The sequence below is a fragment of the Enoplosus armatus genome, chromosome 12, assembly GCF_043641665.1.
Source record: "Enoplosus armatus isolate fEnoArm2 chromosome 12, fEnoArm2.hap1, whole genome shotgun sequence".
NCBI lineage: Eukaryota > Metazoa > Chordata > Actinopteri > Centrarchiformes > Enoplosidae > Enoplosus > Enoplosus armatus.
The window spans coordinates 16,183,653-16,201,428 of NC_092191.1; the positions used below are offsets into that span (position 1 = coordinate 16,183,653).

At 41.2% G+C, this 17,776-nt stretch overlaps 1 protein-coding gene across 7 annotated transcripts in view; it reads right to left on the reverse strand.

Annotated features, from left to right (window-relative positions):
- The window catches only part of macrod2 (mono-ADP ribosylhydrolase 2), a 371,857-nt gene that overhangs the window by 76,289 nt on the left and 277,792 nt on the right, over positions 1–17,776 (reverse strand). For all 7 annotated transcript variants that reach the window (XM_070916225.1, XM_070916228.1, XM_070916224.1 and 4 more), the window contains exons 7-8: positions 11,611–11,641; positions 1,115–1,188 (exon numbers count right to left, since the gene is read on the reverse strand). In XM_070916225.1, the coding sequence (XP_070772326.1) occupies positions 1,115–1,188; positions 11,611–11,641 (105 nt within the window). The remainder of the gene's footprint in view (positions 1–1,114; positions 1,189–11,610; positions 11,642–17,776) is intronic.

Genomic DNA, 17,776 nt, shown 5'->3' on the forward strand with positions numbered 1-17,776 from the left:
ACAAATGCTCTGTACAGCCTTAAACAGCCTCCTGAAAAAATCCCATCATCATGAACTTTTAATGAAAATATATCGAGGTGATGAATACCCTTTTGAATGCACATCACATATAACAATGCTGCTGTAAAAACCTTGCGACAACAAACTAATTTGCTTGTATTAAAATGAATCCTAGCTTTAATTTGTTCAATACAACAGCTTCACATGGAGGTTGACCTGGTTAATTGGTGTTGACACGTTACAAGACAGTCACATTTAACGGTATTGACACACTGGGTGAAGCACAAGAAAATCACATAATTTGAACAACTGATCTGATCTGATCTTGCTTTGTAAACGAGCACACCAGTTCTCACTGTCTGGATAATGAGACAGTAATGTTGACTTCTCTGTGGTAAAGATCCTTACAGCAGCATGCAGCTCAATATTCAGCAAAAGTGGCTTTGAAATGAAAATGTCCACATCTACTTCACTTTCCCACAGTGGAGACGGATATATATCTCTTTGTGAGGGGCATTTCAAATGATGGCTATGTTGCTTCTCCCCCTAATAACTAAAATTGAAGATGATCGCCTTGTCTGTCAGATTACACCATTCCTCGTGTTTTTCACTTAAGATGAATGTGTTTATTTACGTTTTCTACCAAATAAATTGTGGTGGTACAACGGATCAGAACATGAATAACTGGGTGTTTCCAGCCTATTTGAGCCTCTAGTCCTTGGCAGACATAATTATAATTAATCTAATACAAAAACCAATTTCAGATTATTTCATCTGATGTGTTTATGTTCTGGGTTTAATAGCTCTCCCCAGCATAGACCAATTAAACAGTCAACAGACCATTTAAGGCCTGATTAGTCTCAGACTGGCTTTTAATTTGATATGCATGCAGACCACAAACTAAATGGTTGATCAAGCGGAAAAGGTGGATAAGATGTCTGTCTGATACAGAGATGCAGGAGAATTTGTGTTCTGTGTTTCTGCTGTGGTCCAATCATCTCCACTCAGAGCAAATCAACAAAAGCATGAAATAGACAGTGCCTGCACAAATGGATAGTTGGCTTCACATTGACAGCTATTTGTTTTGAATATTCATTACCCTGGCATGTCCTACCTTATCAGGATTCTCTTCGATCCAGCTCTTTACTGTGTTCAGAGCGATGTCAGCTGCAGGCTCATTGGGAAAGCCTAGGAGAGAAAAAAAAACAGTGTCAATATCTGTTGTATCCAACATGCAGATGCAAGAGGGACACAAAAACAGACAGGTGAACAGACAGACAAACCGATATCTCCATAGGTAACAGCATTTCTCCTAAATCAATGGAAAGCACAAGCTGCTTGTCTCTGGTAGATGAGACCAGCTGTCTGATAAACTGCTGCAGACGTGTGTTGCCAGATGCACAGTGATGGGAAAGCACATACACATACAGATGTATTTTGGGGGAACAAAGGTCCAAACTAAATGTATATACATCTGTAATCACAACCTCACTCCTCGCCACCTCAAGTAGAATTGATGAATGGTTTGTCTTTACAGGGAAAATTACACCTAGATGTGTGATCATTCACACCACCTTATTTCTTATCAGTTTGCATGAACAAACATGTAGTAAAGCTGGTGTGGCTAATGTTAACACAACCTATCAATTGTGAACACACAGATTGCAGTTTGATTAATTTTTAATAAGGCCAGATAGGGGAAGACTCTGCTGGATGCTGATCTCAAGATCATTTGCTGCCACTGTAGAGAACTTCCCAAGACCAAACACTTAGAGTGAGCTATTGACTATAAAAGCCCTTGGGCCAGCCTTGCTACAGCTGGAGAGTATATATGCCATTACTAAAATCGCTGACAATCTGCTACTCTGTCACAGAGTAGTGTCTCAGTTGTCTTCATTTCAAAGTAATTATATTTGAGTTTTGTCTTCTGTGCCTTACACAAAACTCGACTAAAGCATTTTACTCTACAACGTCTGTACAAATCCAAGAGCTTGAAGTTTGAAGTTGCCTTGCAAGTACAACATTAACACTGTCTCCCTATGCAAAGTTAAGACCAGACGCCAACAAACAAACACAGTCCCGAGTGACGCTTTTCCGTATTATAAACCCTCACCTCCATAAGGGACCACAGGTTGCAGCAGGCACTGTCTTCCTCTAACGACAGAGGTCAAGACCTCAATTTCAACCCACATCAACTGATACAAGGTCCATGCCACAGTTGTAACCTGTTGATTATTGCATGGGTCACATTCTCAAATATTTTTCTTTTCCTGGGTTATTGCCACGACTATAACATTCTATAACCTATGAAACAGGCTTACAAGCACTGCAACAACCTCTACCCTTTAAGTCGGACGTAAAGAAAAATGAAAAGCCACAAAGATCTAGCCCTACATTTCCTGAATTCTGTCATCTCTCACTCAGACCATATGATGTCAAAGCAATAACTATTGTGTAAATGCTCTAAATCAACTGCCTTGACAGGCAAGATATACAGTACGAAGCTTTATCCCCACCACTCTCACCTATCTGACTGCTGTTGACGTCTCTCTCTTTCTTTCTGTTTTTCTTCTCCTCCCTCCTCTCAGCCTGACAGGAGTGGAGGAGTTACACTGAGGAGAGGAGAGGGGCTGAAGTGCTTGCCGAGCCCTTGCTGAGCAAGCCCTGGTTGGAGCTAGATGTGAGCTGCATACCAGCCAGCAGTAACAGCCAGTCTGCTCCTATGGCTCTGTTAGGCAGTGTCTGCAGACAGTGCATGGCCCGTTCACGGCTCCTGCCCTTCAAAAGCTGCCCCCAGAGCTGTGTGCTCAGAACCTAATCCAGCATGCCAAATCAGTCTGCAGGTCACCTGACTTCTCTTGTCTCCCAAACACACTTAACCTTTTCAGCGATATCACTTTGTCTGGTGATGTTTCCTTTTTTGAAATCCACTTCCACACATATGCGGGTGTACCGACACTCCAACTCACACATCAAGTAACAAAGGCAAACAGATGTGCGAGGACGGGAAAGCTGAGAAAAATAGATCCACGGAGATAGGACCAGCTGTTTAGGAAGAGCACGCACAGCGGGAGAGGTGTCAGAGAAGTAAGCACATAAACAAAATGAAATAAATGAGTACATTATTATAAGAAGTTAGGACCCGCCTTTGTGCTCTTACTATGTAACTTAAGAGGTGAAGAGAGTTTAATTTCATCAGGTCTTAATCATAATAATAGGACATTCTGGTCAGTGGGTGGATGGCATTGAGTACATTTAATCTATTCAGTGTGGAGTTTCTACAAATGCTCTATTGATTTGAAAGCTATATCTATTGATCATAGCAGAGCTGAAAAGGAGAGAGAGAGAGAGAGAGAGAGAGGTGAAAAGAGGTGAGCTATAGAACCAGTGGAAAAAGACAACAGGAAAGTAGAATGATGGATGTAAACAAACGTTGGAAAAGAGATGACAGAAAGAGAGTTAGATGGAGGGCTGGAAAAGGGGGTCAGTGCAGCTGGGGGCAGCCTGCCAGAAGAACTCTACTCGACAGCAACACCAACGGCCCAAGGTCAACAGCAGCAGTTCTTGTGTATCGGCAGCTCTCTCTCATCATTTGTCTCCTTCACAGTACCCACTACCTTTACCTCTCCTCACCTCTCCTCTCTTTTCCTCTCTGTCCCTGTCAGCTTGGCCAGATATGTTTATATGTGGAAAAAAACAGGTACAATAAAATATCCTCAATCATCACTTCCTTCACCCCTCTTGACCACACACAGGAGTCACAGCACTGTTGACGGTACAGTTGATGAAATCCACTGACAGGTGTTCAAAAAAAAGATCAGAAAAGGATTGAGTGAGCCATCTCTTTTATATGCTCAAGTGCACACAAAATGAAAAAGTTCAGTGTTTTACTCCTACTCCTTCTCCACTCAACACCTCCTTCTCATTCTCTTTTGCTCCATTTGCAGTGTGGAGGGTTCAGTGAAAGCTAATCTGTCAGGAGGTGGAGAGCTGGCGTCAGGAGCAGTGATGGTGGGCCCTCCAGGGTCCCTGCACTGCTTGGCTCGGCTCGTCTCTCTCCTATGCTGGGAATATGGCCGGCTCAGGGAGATTTGTCTTAGTGAGGCGCACTGATGGGATATGTGCAGCGCAGCGCCGCTGATGAGGACTCAGGTGGTGCAGTGTTATTTCTGCTGAAGGCTCCTCTACTTCATCACCAGGCAGAGCCCAGCATCCAGACAGGGGGTGGGGGTCGGGGGGGACTATGGCACGTGCCATGTGAACAAAGAGTTATGGTGGCACAGTGCACTTGCATAACATTTGCATAGTACATCCAGTGATGTTGACGGCAATGGTAGTTATGGGTTCAGTGACCACAACAAATTTGGACTTTTGACCAGGGAGAATTAAGTTAGATAAACAGTGAATCTGACCTGAGATGACTGCAAGGCAGGTCTTTTCAGTTAGTGTTCTTCCAATCATTTCATCCTTTTGACCAATTTTAAGCAACAATTAAAATACATGATCAAATAATATGAGAAAGATTACTTGGTTTAACTTCCTTTTAAATGAAAGGTACATCTTCATCCATGTCTCCACGTCAGCCCAGTGTGTTACGCCAAAGGGAAGATTCATCTTAAAACAGAATTCACATATTTTATTCTTATGATCTTGGGCATGTAGGACCTTTGTTAATATGAAGAAAAAGGGAGCCCACTCTAATCTCTGACGCAACCAAGAGACACAGTCTCTGGCCCCTCTCTTAGGCATATGTAAAACACCTTTATGAATACTTGTACAGGACCCTGGTTGACTTTTAAGCAATATGGTTTTATGTATTTTGTACAAAACTAGAAACCAGAGTAGAACCATTGCTTTGGATGTTGAAGATTAAAAATACACGTAGTTACTCAGCCCCTAATGAAACAGCTCTCAGTTTACATCACAGACAGCTCTATCTCGACTCTGTGAAAGTTGGAGAGAAAAGTTCATGTTCAAAAATATCCACTGAACTGGAACGTTGTATAAAAATAATATAAATGTGCACTCTGCCTTAGGGGGAATTTTTGCTTTGAGAACAAGTAAGCCCATTGCTCTCTCTTTTGCCAGCATGGCAACTCTTTCATATCCTAAATTTACAGAGTTAACTTTCACAACAAAACTTGTGTAGCTAAGGTGTTTTTCTATGGTGAGAAGGAGTGAGAAGTAGCTGCATCACCTGATAAAGCCAGTGGAGGTAAGTCAACAAGTTGAATACATGTCTGTGCTATGATATATTCCCATTCTTTGTTTGCAAATATATGGGCTGTAGGCACATACTGCAGACCACACCGGTTTTGTTTTTCCTGAGTGAGCTTATATTGTAATGAGGATACCACAACCTGCTGTTATTTTAGGGCGTTATAATTCCAAGTACTGTTTTTTTATTCTATCTTTTTTTGGAGAAAGGGTATGTGGCCTGGGTTTGATAAACATATGCCGACTGAATTCTTGAAAAAGACAAAGTGCAGCTTTTCTCCCCTTGAGGCAATAATCGTATAGTTGGTCCCACTCTGCTTCCCCTCAGTTGTAGTTGGTCAATTCATGTCTCAGCACTCGTCATTCATTTTGATGAGCTGTCTACCTTGATGCAGCATATAGCCTGAGGCTGAGGTATCTGGCACTCGTAGATTCACCACAGGTGTTGAAATAGCAAACGGTAAACATAGGATATCGACTACAGAAAAAAACACCAAAATGCCAATGTTTATCTGTTTTTGAAAGGTCTTTAACAAAGATTTAGCCTCAAATATCTTTAAATACATTCTGCTTTTTTTTTTTACAATTGTTACTTAGAAACATCTTTAAAATATTCCTATAAAGAAATGTTTCGTATGTAGTGTTTTTTTTTTAATAAAATGTAAAAGGCAGCAGGAGGAAATCATTAAGTGCAGCACAATGGGCTGCTCTAGTTGCTCTAGCAGAACTCCTGTGTGTTCATCTGGAAACGAGGGGGGGTGTCACCCCATAAGGGCCCAGAGGAGAGGTGAGGTGACCTGGGGTGGAGGACAGAGTTGCGCCCCAGGACTCTAGACGCCAAAGCGTGGGTGTCAAATGGCCCGGAGCTCCTCTCTACACCAACACTGGGACACGGCAGGGCTGTGACCATGACCGACTTTGCAGCCCACAGAAGGAGACAGAGACAAAGAGGGATGGGAGGGTGCTATGTGAGGAAGACAGGCAGAAAAAGAGGCAGGAAGAAAGAGAGCAGCCTCCGTGGCACAACAGATGATGACCTTCCTTGGAAGAATTCCATATAGGTGATGCCATGCTTTGTCCTACATGCTAAAATTAACACCTGACATTTCCCTTTTTACAAACATTCTGAAGAGAGTATGATATGCAAAAGTTTAATGCTCAACCAAGTTTCTCAAAGGCTTAAATCTATTGTCCTGTGGGTGGGAAGTATTTTTACATTTGGCTTATCATCCATGAAAATGGTAGAGCAAGGCTAGTGTTGAGTACAATGCACACTGTGTGAAATGGGCTACGAAGCTCCTGTTCCCTCTGAGCACACACTCTGCTACCCACTGATACAGCACGTTGCTCCTATGTACCTTGAAATTCCCAACCCAGCTGGGCTAAGCTCCCTGTCGTAAACCCTAGGTTTTAAGAGAAGGGGGAACTTGCCCGGGCCATCTCTGGCAAGCTAGCAGCAAGCCATCACTGCCGAGAGATAAGGTGCCATGAATGTCTCCAACCTTCCTAATCCTAGACAGGGATGAAGAGAGCCAGAGCATGATGCCGGCTGGAGGAAAAAATTCTTAGCTGCTTGACACCTTTGATCTGGACAGTACAGTAGAATGGCAGCATGGACATACCAGTAGAGCTTGGGTGGATTACATCCGCATATCTCCCACAGCCACCAGCCAGTGCTAAAACTCCTCTGTCAACAATCCTCAGATCAGTCACAGAGACAGATGAGCCAAAGGTGAAGGGTGAGCAGTAAACAGGGAGATATTTGTCCTAAGGAGAGCAGAGGCATTGCTGTGTTGAGGGCCTCTGATTGTTTTGATAGGGTTATAAATGCATGTGTGCGATGGCATCTGTCAGGTTAGTGGTGGACTTAATGTTCACGTCCTTGCTTTCGCATTGTGCCAGCGAGTCCTCTGCTCCATGCTAAGATTGATCAGAAACTGTACAGCTCATTGCAAGGCTGTTGGAAAGTGCTCTTTCAGCACCAGCTAAGATGTGATCTCCACAAGGCTAAATTGTCCACAATGCATCTTGAAATGGGATTTTTATGTACGTGGCTTTGCTTGAGCAAGTGTCTCTGTGCCTGAGTGTGAGCATACGTGTGTCTTTGTGTAAGAAAGACGTGTGAGGAAGAAAAAGGACTACAAGAGACAAGAGAATGTATGGGAGGGAAGACAGGAGCGAAAGGGATACAACAAGAGAAAATGACCTCTCTAAGTCTAGGTAGTTGGACTCTTGGCACTGATCTTGTGAGACATTGAGAGGTGTCTGCTTCTTGGAAGGAATAATCCATTTAATCCCAGGTCACATGGCTGTGATTGATGTGCAAACAGGAGCAACACTTAATAACCTCTATCATGCTGGGTGACCTCGTGGCCCACGGTGGGCACCAGTTTGTTTATGGGTGGTACCTCCGACACACTATCCGTGCAGAAATTCTGTTGTGGCTAATGGGCCGGACTGAGGGATTGGACTGTCAGCACAGTGTGAGCCCTCATTTTTCTTTCCAAGCGTCTAAGGTACCCCCTGTGCACCCCGCTACACCCAACCTCCCTGTTCTGCCATCATCTGTCAATGGTGACTGAGTCTGCTGGAATATGGAGGTGTGAGAGAGAGTGTCAATTAGCATTAGCTTTCCTGACAAATCTGTTTTTCTCACCACAAAGGCCTTGGATAACATGTTCCTGATTCCTCTCTGTCACAATGCTGGGAGCACAGGATTTGTTTTTCTACTACAATTCAAGTGTGAAAATGGGTCAAGCACATGTGCATGAGTATAGTACCTGGGTGCATGGCCGTGTACACATATATATAAAGCTATGGCTATATCTATGTGTATTCTACAGAGACAGGGAGAGATAGAAAGAGGCACACATAAAGACAGATAGAGAGAAAGAAAGAGACATCGGGAGGATGTGCCTTTCACACTAAAAAGCTTTTGTTTACATTGCTGAAATGGAAGTTGACCTTAAAGGTTATCTAAAATGTACATAAAATGTCAAAACGCCTGACAAGAGAGCAGGGCCTCTTTCAGAACATGGCAGTACTCAGGGGGCACAGGGAGGAGTTGTGGAGAATAACATCACAGCACTGTACTATACTGTAGTTCCTTTGAAAGTCCCTCCTCTATTTGCCCTCTGCTGTGTGAAGATCTTCTGTCTTAATCAGCTGTATTGTTCTGTGGAGATGCAGTTATGAGAAGCGCTAAGCTGTTTATTTATTGAACGGGCTGTTTAATTCCCCTCCCTCCACGGTATGCTTGGCGCTGTACAGCCTAACCCTTTGATGTGAGGGGCTGCTGATGGAGTGCTATGACAGGCTCCTACTGGCAATGCAGCACACGTCACCACAATAAACTGCAATAAGCAGTGCCCCCGTCAGCAGCGTACAGTGACCCTCTCCCTCCCTGCATGCATTTGGCCTGCCTTTGTGTCACTACAATAGAGCTGTTTTACTCCAAAATGCCACATATCCATTTTAAAAATAGACCTGCATGTAACATTCTTCATTTCATTTCTTAAATCCAACCTGTAAAAGTGTTGTTTGTAACAAGGTTACCCAAATAATTTTAGGATTTGCTATGGTTTTTAATTCAATAGCGAGTCAGACACTAACAAGTTTACTGAGGATTTGCGGCAGTTTTTTAAGCACTAACTAGTTACTAACACATTCTCATAATTGCTATACTAAACCACACCAAAGTTTTGTTCTGGCAAACTAACAGAAAAGTGGCGATGCAACATAATGCACGTTGAGATTAATGCAGAATGTGATGTCGGAATTTTCTATGCAAGATATGAGAAATAAATATGAGAAGAGGGAATGAATTCTGCAGAAATGACTGCTGAACTTATCATCACTGACTGAAACATTTGCAGTTAAATAACCAGCAAGGGAGGGAGAGAGAGACTGGGAGAAAAAGAGGGAGAAAGAAATTACAACTTTAGCCCTTCTTATCATTAACACTTCAGTAATAGCCATTTTGAGATGCAAGCATAGACAGGTGGTAGAAAACAGACAGTATTGCAGAGAGGGATGGTGAGAGGAAATCATGAGGAGTTGTTGTGCAGTTAACTGTGCAAATTGCAGAAGTGATGGGTGGAAAATGTTCAATATCCCAAGAGGGAACTGTTCCATCCAGCACAGACTATAATTATAAACATCTAGTGATTTACAAGCACAAAGGCTCTCTTTAGTGCACACACTGGACTTCACTAACAAGTGCATGTTATGCTGTATATCAGGATGTCTGACCACTTGCATTATCACGTACCCCTTCACCGTGCCGACTGGGCATTTACGCATAGACCTGCAGCTGTAGGGCCGTTGAATAAATGGACGGCTTGTTTAACTCCTAACAAGTGCACCATAATTAGCTGTATACATGTGGTAGATGCTTTTTGCCCAGAAACTGGAAAGAGGAAAGAAAAAAAACGAGTTTATGGGAAGTTACTGTTATTTATGGCTGGTTTAATGAGCACAGCAATAGTTTGTCAGGCTCTGTAATCAGTGATTTGATAATCAGTAAGTGTAGGTTGGGATGTTTAGTGTTTCAGGGTGCAACCTGACAGCTGCCTGTCATAATCATAATACCCGGTTGATAAAGGAGGATGAGTGATGGATTTGGATGGAAATTGCATCACTTTGTTATGACTTTTCAGAGAAAAACAGATGTAAGGTAGTCAGTGATTCACATGTCTGCAAAGCGGATTTTTCAGGCTTCTTAAATTCTGTATACACAGTTACAAATGAGTAAAGCTTATACCTATATACATGGTATCTAATATTATGGGTGTTTACACCAGACTTCTGGCATGTCTGTTATATGCTACCAGTACTGAGGTTTAGCGGCTTCTATGTTCCTAACTCCTAGCTCCCAGTTATGGTCTGGGATTGTGTTATTAGTCAATAACCTCGTTTAACTACCTTCTCGTGGGAAGAGGAGTGCATGATTGCATTTCCAAAATATGTTTATTGGTTTCTTCAACACTATATTATGTTCAGCAGTAGAACAGTTTCTAAGGAAGACACATCTTTCAGCCCTGTGGAGACCTTTGTGGATGAAATGCACAGCAAACCACAAGCCAGGTGTTCAACTGCCACTGATTTTCACCTGAAAAATAGATTGCAGTTTTGCTTCACGTTGGGCTGTGATTGGCTAGCTGCCTTTTGGCTTCAGAACAGCTTCAATCCTCCGTTGTTTTCTGTCCTGGCATGTTTTAGCGGTAGATTACATCATTCTTTCTGAGGGAAAGCCTCCAACTCTTTCAGTGATGATGGAGATATAAACCCATGACGGATTAATGTTTCGTTTTGACTGAAGAGGCCATGGACGGGTTATGAGTTCACTTTGATGTTTAAAAAACCATCTTTGAATTTGTCTTTACACTGGGCCCCGGGGCATCATCATCCTCATACATGTATATGAGAACATCTTGTGAGAACAGTGTTTGCACCATAGGGAGCACCTGGTCTTGTAAAATGGTCTTAATTTCCTTGGCTGTTATATGATCACAGAGAGTGATCAGAGCACCTAACGACTCTCACGAGATGACTGCTCGAACAATTACAGATCCCTGATCAGGTTTAACATTTACTGGCTCAAATGGGCCTTTATTTAAACAAAGGCAAAAGTGCTGTACCTCACAAAATAGGTATCTTGGTATTTTGAAATCCTTCATAAGTTACCAGAGTTGTGACTGCTTTAATAGAACCACATTGCTGCTGACTTGTTAGTGACAGCAAAAGGAAATTAGCATGTTAATTAATCCTTACATATTTGGCACACACTGTGATTATTACAGCCTTTGTGCAAATCCACTGGATGACATATACTGTATACAGCACTGTGTGCCAAAACAGTGAGAAAATAATCGGTTCTTCTCAGCAGAGGGAATGTACTATATTATATTAACTCCAGTAGTTTCCCTGCATCTAACATATTTTGCCATCAAAACTACAAAGCCTGTTTACCTCAGTCTGTTTGACATGTTTTCAATGTGACTTTGTTTAAGTCTAATGAGCACACCAGCTCTTTGCCAGCGATGCCTTGCTGCATATCAGGCCTGGTCCCATGAGGGAGCTCAAGCATTGTTCAGGGTCTACATTTTGTTCACCTTTTACTAGGTTGTGTCTTTGTGCAACATGGTCTAAGGTGAACTTGTTGGTATGTTTCAGCATAATGTATTCTTCTTCAAAGACAAAGCCCTTTAAAATTATTATTTTGTGTACCTCCTCCCCCTGATGCAGATTTTTGAATATACAGCCACTGAAATTATGTTTGCAACAAGATGCAGGTACAGTGTTGATGTGTGCAGATTGTTATGATAAAACATGTATGCAAAGCAAGAAAATAGGTCAAAGTCAATTAAACATTAAAAGGGAGATTAAGCTTACCATAGATGCCTGTGGATATACATGGGAAGGCCTGTGCAGAAAAAGACAGAAAAATTAAAGTCAAAACATGTTCACATAGATTGACTAAATGGGACAAAACAGCAGTAACTTTTATCAATGTCATTAAACACTAAATAAACTACATCTGAGGTAAAATCGCTCAAGACGCTGAAATCCAATTTGTCAGTCCTTTATTTAATATCCTTTCACAATAAAACGCACTCAACTTACGATTTCTATTTAACAAGCTATGATTCAAACTACAGCTGAGAAAATAAAACATCAACAACTTAAAGTAAATATTGCATGATCACATACATCTGCAAATAACTGTATCCATTGTAGAACACCTACTGTTTACTGTTTTATATGTTAGTTGTTTACCTATACTACTTCACTTGCCTCACTTGTTCATTCCCAAAAGGAGTAATTTACAGGACCATTTGCCCAAATCCCTGCAACACTAATGCAGAACTGGATTGTAAACCCTACTCCAGCTCCCATGCACAAACACACACACACATACACACACGTATACACTGTGGTTTTCTGTTGACTTCCAAAAACAGGCACATTAAATCCATCCTGGACTTGCACACCTCTATTCACACACATAGATGGATTATCAAACCCAACAGTTGTTGACTGCACATGTCGCCTACAGCAGATCTTCTCTTCCACCAGTGTTTGCTTAAGCTTACATAACATTCAGTTTCAGCCTATCACTATATGTCTTAAATGTAATGAATTTAGATAGCTATATAGCTAGATACACAGATTTCATTCTGTGTATAGTTGATACAAACTGCCAACAGTAACTCAGCTGTGTCTCAATAACAACAATGACATCACAGCAGGAGGCTTTTCAGTGCATTTGATTCAAAGATGAGAAAACTGAAGACAAAATCAAAGTCATTGTTGCCACATTTGGATCGATAGCAGGAATCAATAATATCCCGCCAAACACTAAGTGTAGAGACACATACTCAAAACAAAACAGACATGCAGAGAATCAGAATAAATACTCTAAATATAAATATTTTCAGAAGCTAAAGAGCAAAAACCTACATATATTTATGGCTGTCTTTTCCAAAAAGATTATAAAAAGTAACCACCTTGTAATAGTTCTTGCTTTGTAGCACTTTGCAGCAGACATATTATTCAAGCATGGCTTTATAGCTGAAAATAGTTTCATTATTCTTTACTTCTGTGAGCAAATATATTATGATACATAGGCCTCGCTGTAAGCTTCCCTATTTCACATTCATCTTTTTAAGTATATTAATAAACAGTAAAGAGAAAGGATTTTTTCAAAGGTCCCATTTGTCCTCAAAAGCAGCTGAATACGTGCTTTAGTTCCTGCATTCATCAAAAGGCGTGGCCACAACATTAATATAATAAGATGACAAACGGGGAAAAAAAGAGAAAAACGCTCACAACTGGATGAATATAGAACAACAGAAAACTACAGAGATTCATCAAAGAGTAGCACCCATATGTCAAATTCTCCCAGTGCCAAAACTAAGCCCAACAGTTTGTTTTGCCACATTGACCCTGTCAAGTTGTATTTAGAAACATGCTGTTGCTGGCAGCCGTTCCAAGATCACTTCATTTCAGAACTTAAAAACACTATAGTAGTCAGGGTTCTAAGCTTGTGAGTCTTTTCAACTGAGAGGAGAAATAATTCCCATTTTAAGAAAGTAAATAGCTGATTAAAAAGACAGATAAAATATGTTGACTTTTTTCTCTAAAGCATCACAACCTATGACAACCGCTTTGAAATGCAATGGTCCGTTTGTCCTTGCTTTAAGCGAAGAGCAATGAGTCTCTGTTTGTATTCTTATTTACCAGTTTTCAGGTTCCGCCTGTCAAGGTGAATCTTTCTTCTGTGGGATGATTTAAATCTTTTACTGAAGCATTGACCTTTCCAGATGACTGTCTGGGTCTGACACAAACCACAGATGATGAAGCGTGGAAAAGCATGGCCATTTTTAGTCCTGTGCCAAGCTCTGCCCATGGCACATACAGAGGCATATTGAGATTAAGGACACAAAATGGTCAAATATCCAAAACAGACTAATGGTATCAGAAAGAAATAATAACTTTAACTTTAATAAGTATAATAAGTAATTTGATGTCAGATTTAGACTAATTTGTATTTGAAAACTCCAAAGGATGTCTAAACAACTGCACAAATGAAATTCAGTGCTTCATATCGGTGTACTTATAATCCAAGTGGCAGCATCTTGGCATTTAGACCAGTGAAAATCTCAATTCTTTTAGCTATTTTAGCTATATCTAAATTATGCCAGTTTCACATTTGGCAAGTCAATACAAACAGGAAGCACGATTTAATTCAGTAGGAGGAATCTATTTGACGCAGTGTAATAATAAAGGAGAAAGTAGAATTAATTCAATCTTCAGACGAGATGATATTTCCTGTCAATGCCTCCAGCCATAGTCTCGGCTGCCAAACTGATCCTGAGCCAGAAGCCTTGTTATCCTTTCTCATCTGAAAGGCAGCGGTGTCAGTCTCTTCAACTTGAACTTCTGCTCTGATGGCAACTAAACCTTAACACGTCACAGGCTGGGGCAGTGACATACCATCAGCATAATCAATTAAAATCTTTTTTATTAGTTCCCTGGCTGATCCATTAAAGTGTATTGATCTATGCGGTGTGAAAAGGCAGTGGGTAATCACTTAACGGGATGCTGTAAAGATGTGACACCTTTGTGGCACATGCAGATGTCACTTACTTGTTTAAAGGACGGTTATTGCAAAAAGTGAAGTGAAGTATATATCCAATAAAACTGCAAAGCCTGGAGAGCATTTTGGCAGACGTATCTCCTTTTCATCCATAAATCAGCCTCACAGCCAACCATAAATCACACTAAGGTGCGCACAAATGATAAATCTTACTGATAATCAATATCCGTAAATACCAACATGCTCAGTATTATTCATACGCTTCAAGTTTTGTTAAAACCATTAAAAGTTTTAGCTGCTAAATAAAACTTTCCTAATGTAAACGTGAGCAAGGGGAGAGTATATGAGTGGTGGCGGTCAATCCTAATGGAACTGTTCATTATCACATAAAGCTTTAGCTCCTTGAGAGACAGAAAGCAAATGATTGCCAGCGTCCTATAATTTGTCAGAACAGCATGTAAGCCAAGAATACTACAACTGAATGCAATAAACAGCAACAGTAGATTTTAGGAGTTGCCACAGAGTGGCTACGCACTCTGCAAGCGTAGCAAAGTATAGCCTGTTTTTCTTGTTCTTTCCAATCAACACTGGCCCACCGTAGAAGCTATTTTGATCGTTGTTAGCGTACATACCTGTACTGTACATGTGCTTACATTGTACAAGGTCCTGTGTTAATTAGGACAGTCAGCGGTATATAAGTAGTCATGACCTATGATTCCTGGTTTAGGTTATTATTTCTATCTCTGGCTGCTCATTAGAAGTGAGTCAGCATGTTCGCCTGCACCCTGGTATGAGGCAGTGCCTGACATGTTGGCTTGTTGCTGATTTTCTTTGCTTAGAGAGTGTTCAGAAATTGGTCACCAGGGAAATTATTCTGTTGCTGGGGCTCCTCCCTAATCTATCACGTCACTGTAAACTGGAGCACCTTTCCTCTCAGCATCTCTGCACACTTATTCAGCTCACAGTGTATTAAGTTCAGCACAGAGTGTCTACAGTGATTATTGTTGGAAAAACTATACTTGCGGTACATTCATGTTAATTAAAATGTACATGCATATACTGTATTATTTACATAAGAAATGGTTTTGATTTTTTTTTTAATTGACACCACAGCTTATTAAAACAATGAGTCATTAACTTCAAAGTGTGACTAGAGTTTTGCAAAGACAGTGGTCATAAAACTAAGTCACTATTATTCCACTGAGAGCACGATAGCCTGCAGCTTTCAGTCATTTGTTAAGCAGCAGGAAATGACACAGTAAAGATGGCTCAACCTGTGGCAAAATGCGGCTGCCCTGCTGTAGCTGTCACCTTCCCATGCTGCAGGCACTGCAGAGTAGCTAGGAGCAGATAGGTAAAGGTAAGAAACCCATGCTTGGGCACAGTGACTGCAGGATCCTGCCGGGGGAGCACCTCGTCTCGGCTGGCTGAGTAAATAGCACTGGACCCAGGGTGCTGCCCCCATAGCTTGAAGCCTCCTAGCCTGTTTGCAGATGGAAGCTATGCTTATAAATCACAGCAGAAAGGGGAGACCTTGTGCAAATGTGACCACAAGTATGTTATTATTCACCACTGTTGCCACAGTGTGGGCTTACATCAGAGTATCAGAACATGAATACAAGAGAATCCTCTTTGTTGACTGCTGTAATTCTTTAAGCATGTAGGTCATGCCTGGTTTCTCTGTCTGAATCAGCTACCTGCTGCTGCTGCTGCTGCTGCTGGGAAGAGCATGTCACGGTTACAGATCAGGATATTCAAATACAACATATTAACACCCTTTTATTCTGCATAATACCACACTCCATATTCTAATGTCAGCGCTGATTGTTTGAGTGTCATTATGGTAAATGGAGGATGGAGAAATGCAGAGGGTGAGAAACCTGGAACCTAATGGCCCGAGACCCACCACCCGTTTTTATATCTGCCGTGATCAAGTATAACTATTATCACAATAATATCTGAGTGTCCATTAAGGACGTAGCATTACTGGCTGTGTTTACATGCAGGAGGTAACTTACTGGCCATGATCCTCTGGAAAACAACTTAGTAAGGATAAGTTGTTTGCATGCACCTTTGCTATCTTGTGATGGAGAATCCATGTTGTTATGAATAAACCAGAACAGAACATTCCTGTTCTCCTCTAGGGTCCTGCCAGCAATAAAGAATGAAAATGTGCAGCCACCAAGTAAATCCTTTCCCTAAGCAGCAGTAGGTGACGTCTGATACAGAGGAAAGAAATGACAATTCAGACTACAGAAACTGTAAATAGTGCGTACCACAATGGTTTTGTTGACATCAACATGTATCTATCGTGTGAGTCTGTAGCAGCAATGAAAACAAACACTGAAAGGGGTAAGATGTTCCCACCACACAATATTTAATACTGAAATATGCCAGCCATCGTAACCTGGTCTTTTATAACCACAGCGTGAGGTTTGTTGGGTTATTCTAATCCAAACATGAAATTGAAAAGGAATCATTTTAAAGCAAGATTGCTTAAGTAAGGATTATCTTTATCTCTGTGCATGTTAACAAATGTATTGGCAATATGCACAATTTGATATATAATAAGCATTTTCATTAAAAAAAAAAGTCTGATGGATGTGTTAAGATATATATTGTATAGTGATTTTTTCGGGGGCTGGTTCTGGGCTCCCTCTGTCCTACAGTATTTTCCACTTTTTGTTACAAGCAGTCTGTAGGACTCCAGACATGAGGAAGGTGTGCATAAAGGGCAAAGAGAGCTCTTAAGCACTCGCCACTTCTCTGGTGAAACAACCTTGTGACCTCGCTGAGTTATCAGAAAGGCAAATTTGTGAGTTCACAAGGGCAGACGCTAGGATTGAACCAGAGATATAGATATAGATAGACTCTCTTTGGCCATAATGAAGCTCAGGGTGTTCTATGATTGCGTTCATTGCACTCCACAGCACCAATCCCATCTGTACATGCAATGGATGCAGTGTTGCAGGCGAAGAAAGACAGGCTGCAATGTGTCCCTCAGCCAAATGTATGATAGAGGAGAGATGAATGGGCAGAAAAAAAGGTGTAAATGCTTCAGCCCCTGGATAGGGCTGAGCAGTGGAGCAAATACAAGCAGATACTGAACTGATGGCTGCTTGATTCATTGGTCCAAAACCAGCTGTATGGTTGATCAAGCACAGTTCAACCAGAAGCCCAAAGCTACAGTGCACAGTTACACAAAGAAACAGTTTTTAATACAATACGGTCATTACATTGGGAACTAGAAATCAACTTTAAACATAAAACTGAAATACCTGCGAAACTTTAGCATATATATTGCAAATCAGTACACTGAATATACAAATACTACCCAGTACTGGTAGGAAATTGTTCTCTGTTATTATTCATATCACCGCGATTTCTCACAGAGGTCCGATGGTGACACCGATTCCTTCAGTGTTAAAGACGGAGCATTTACAGCGGCATAAAGATGAT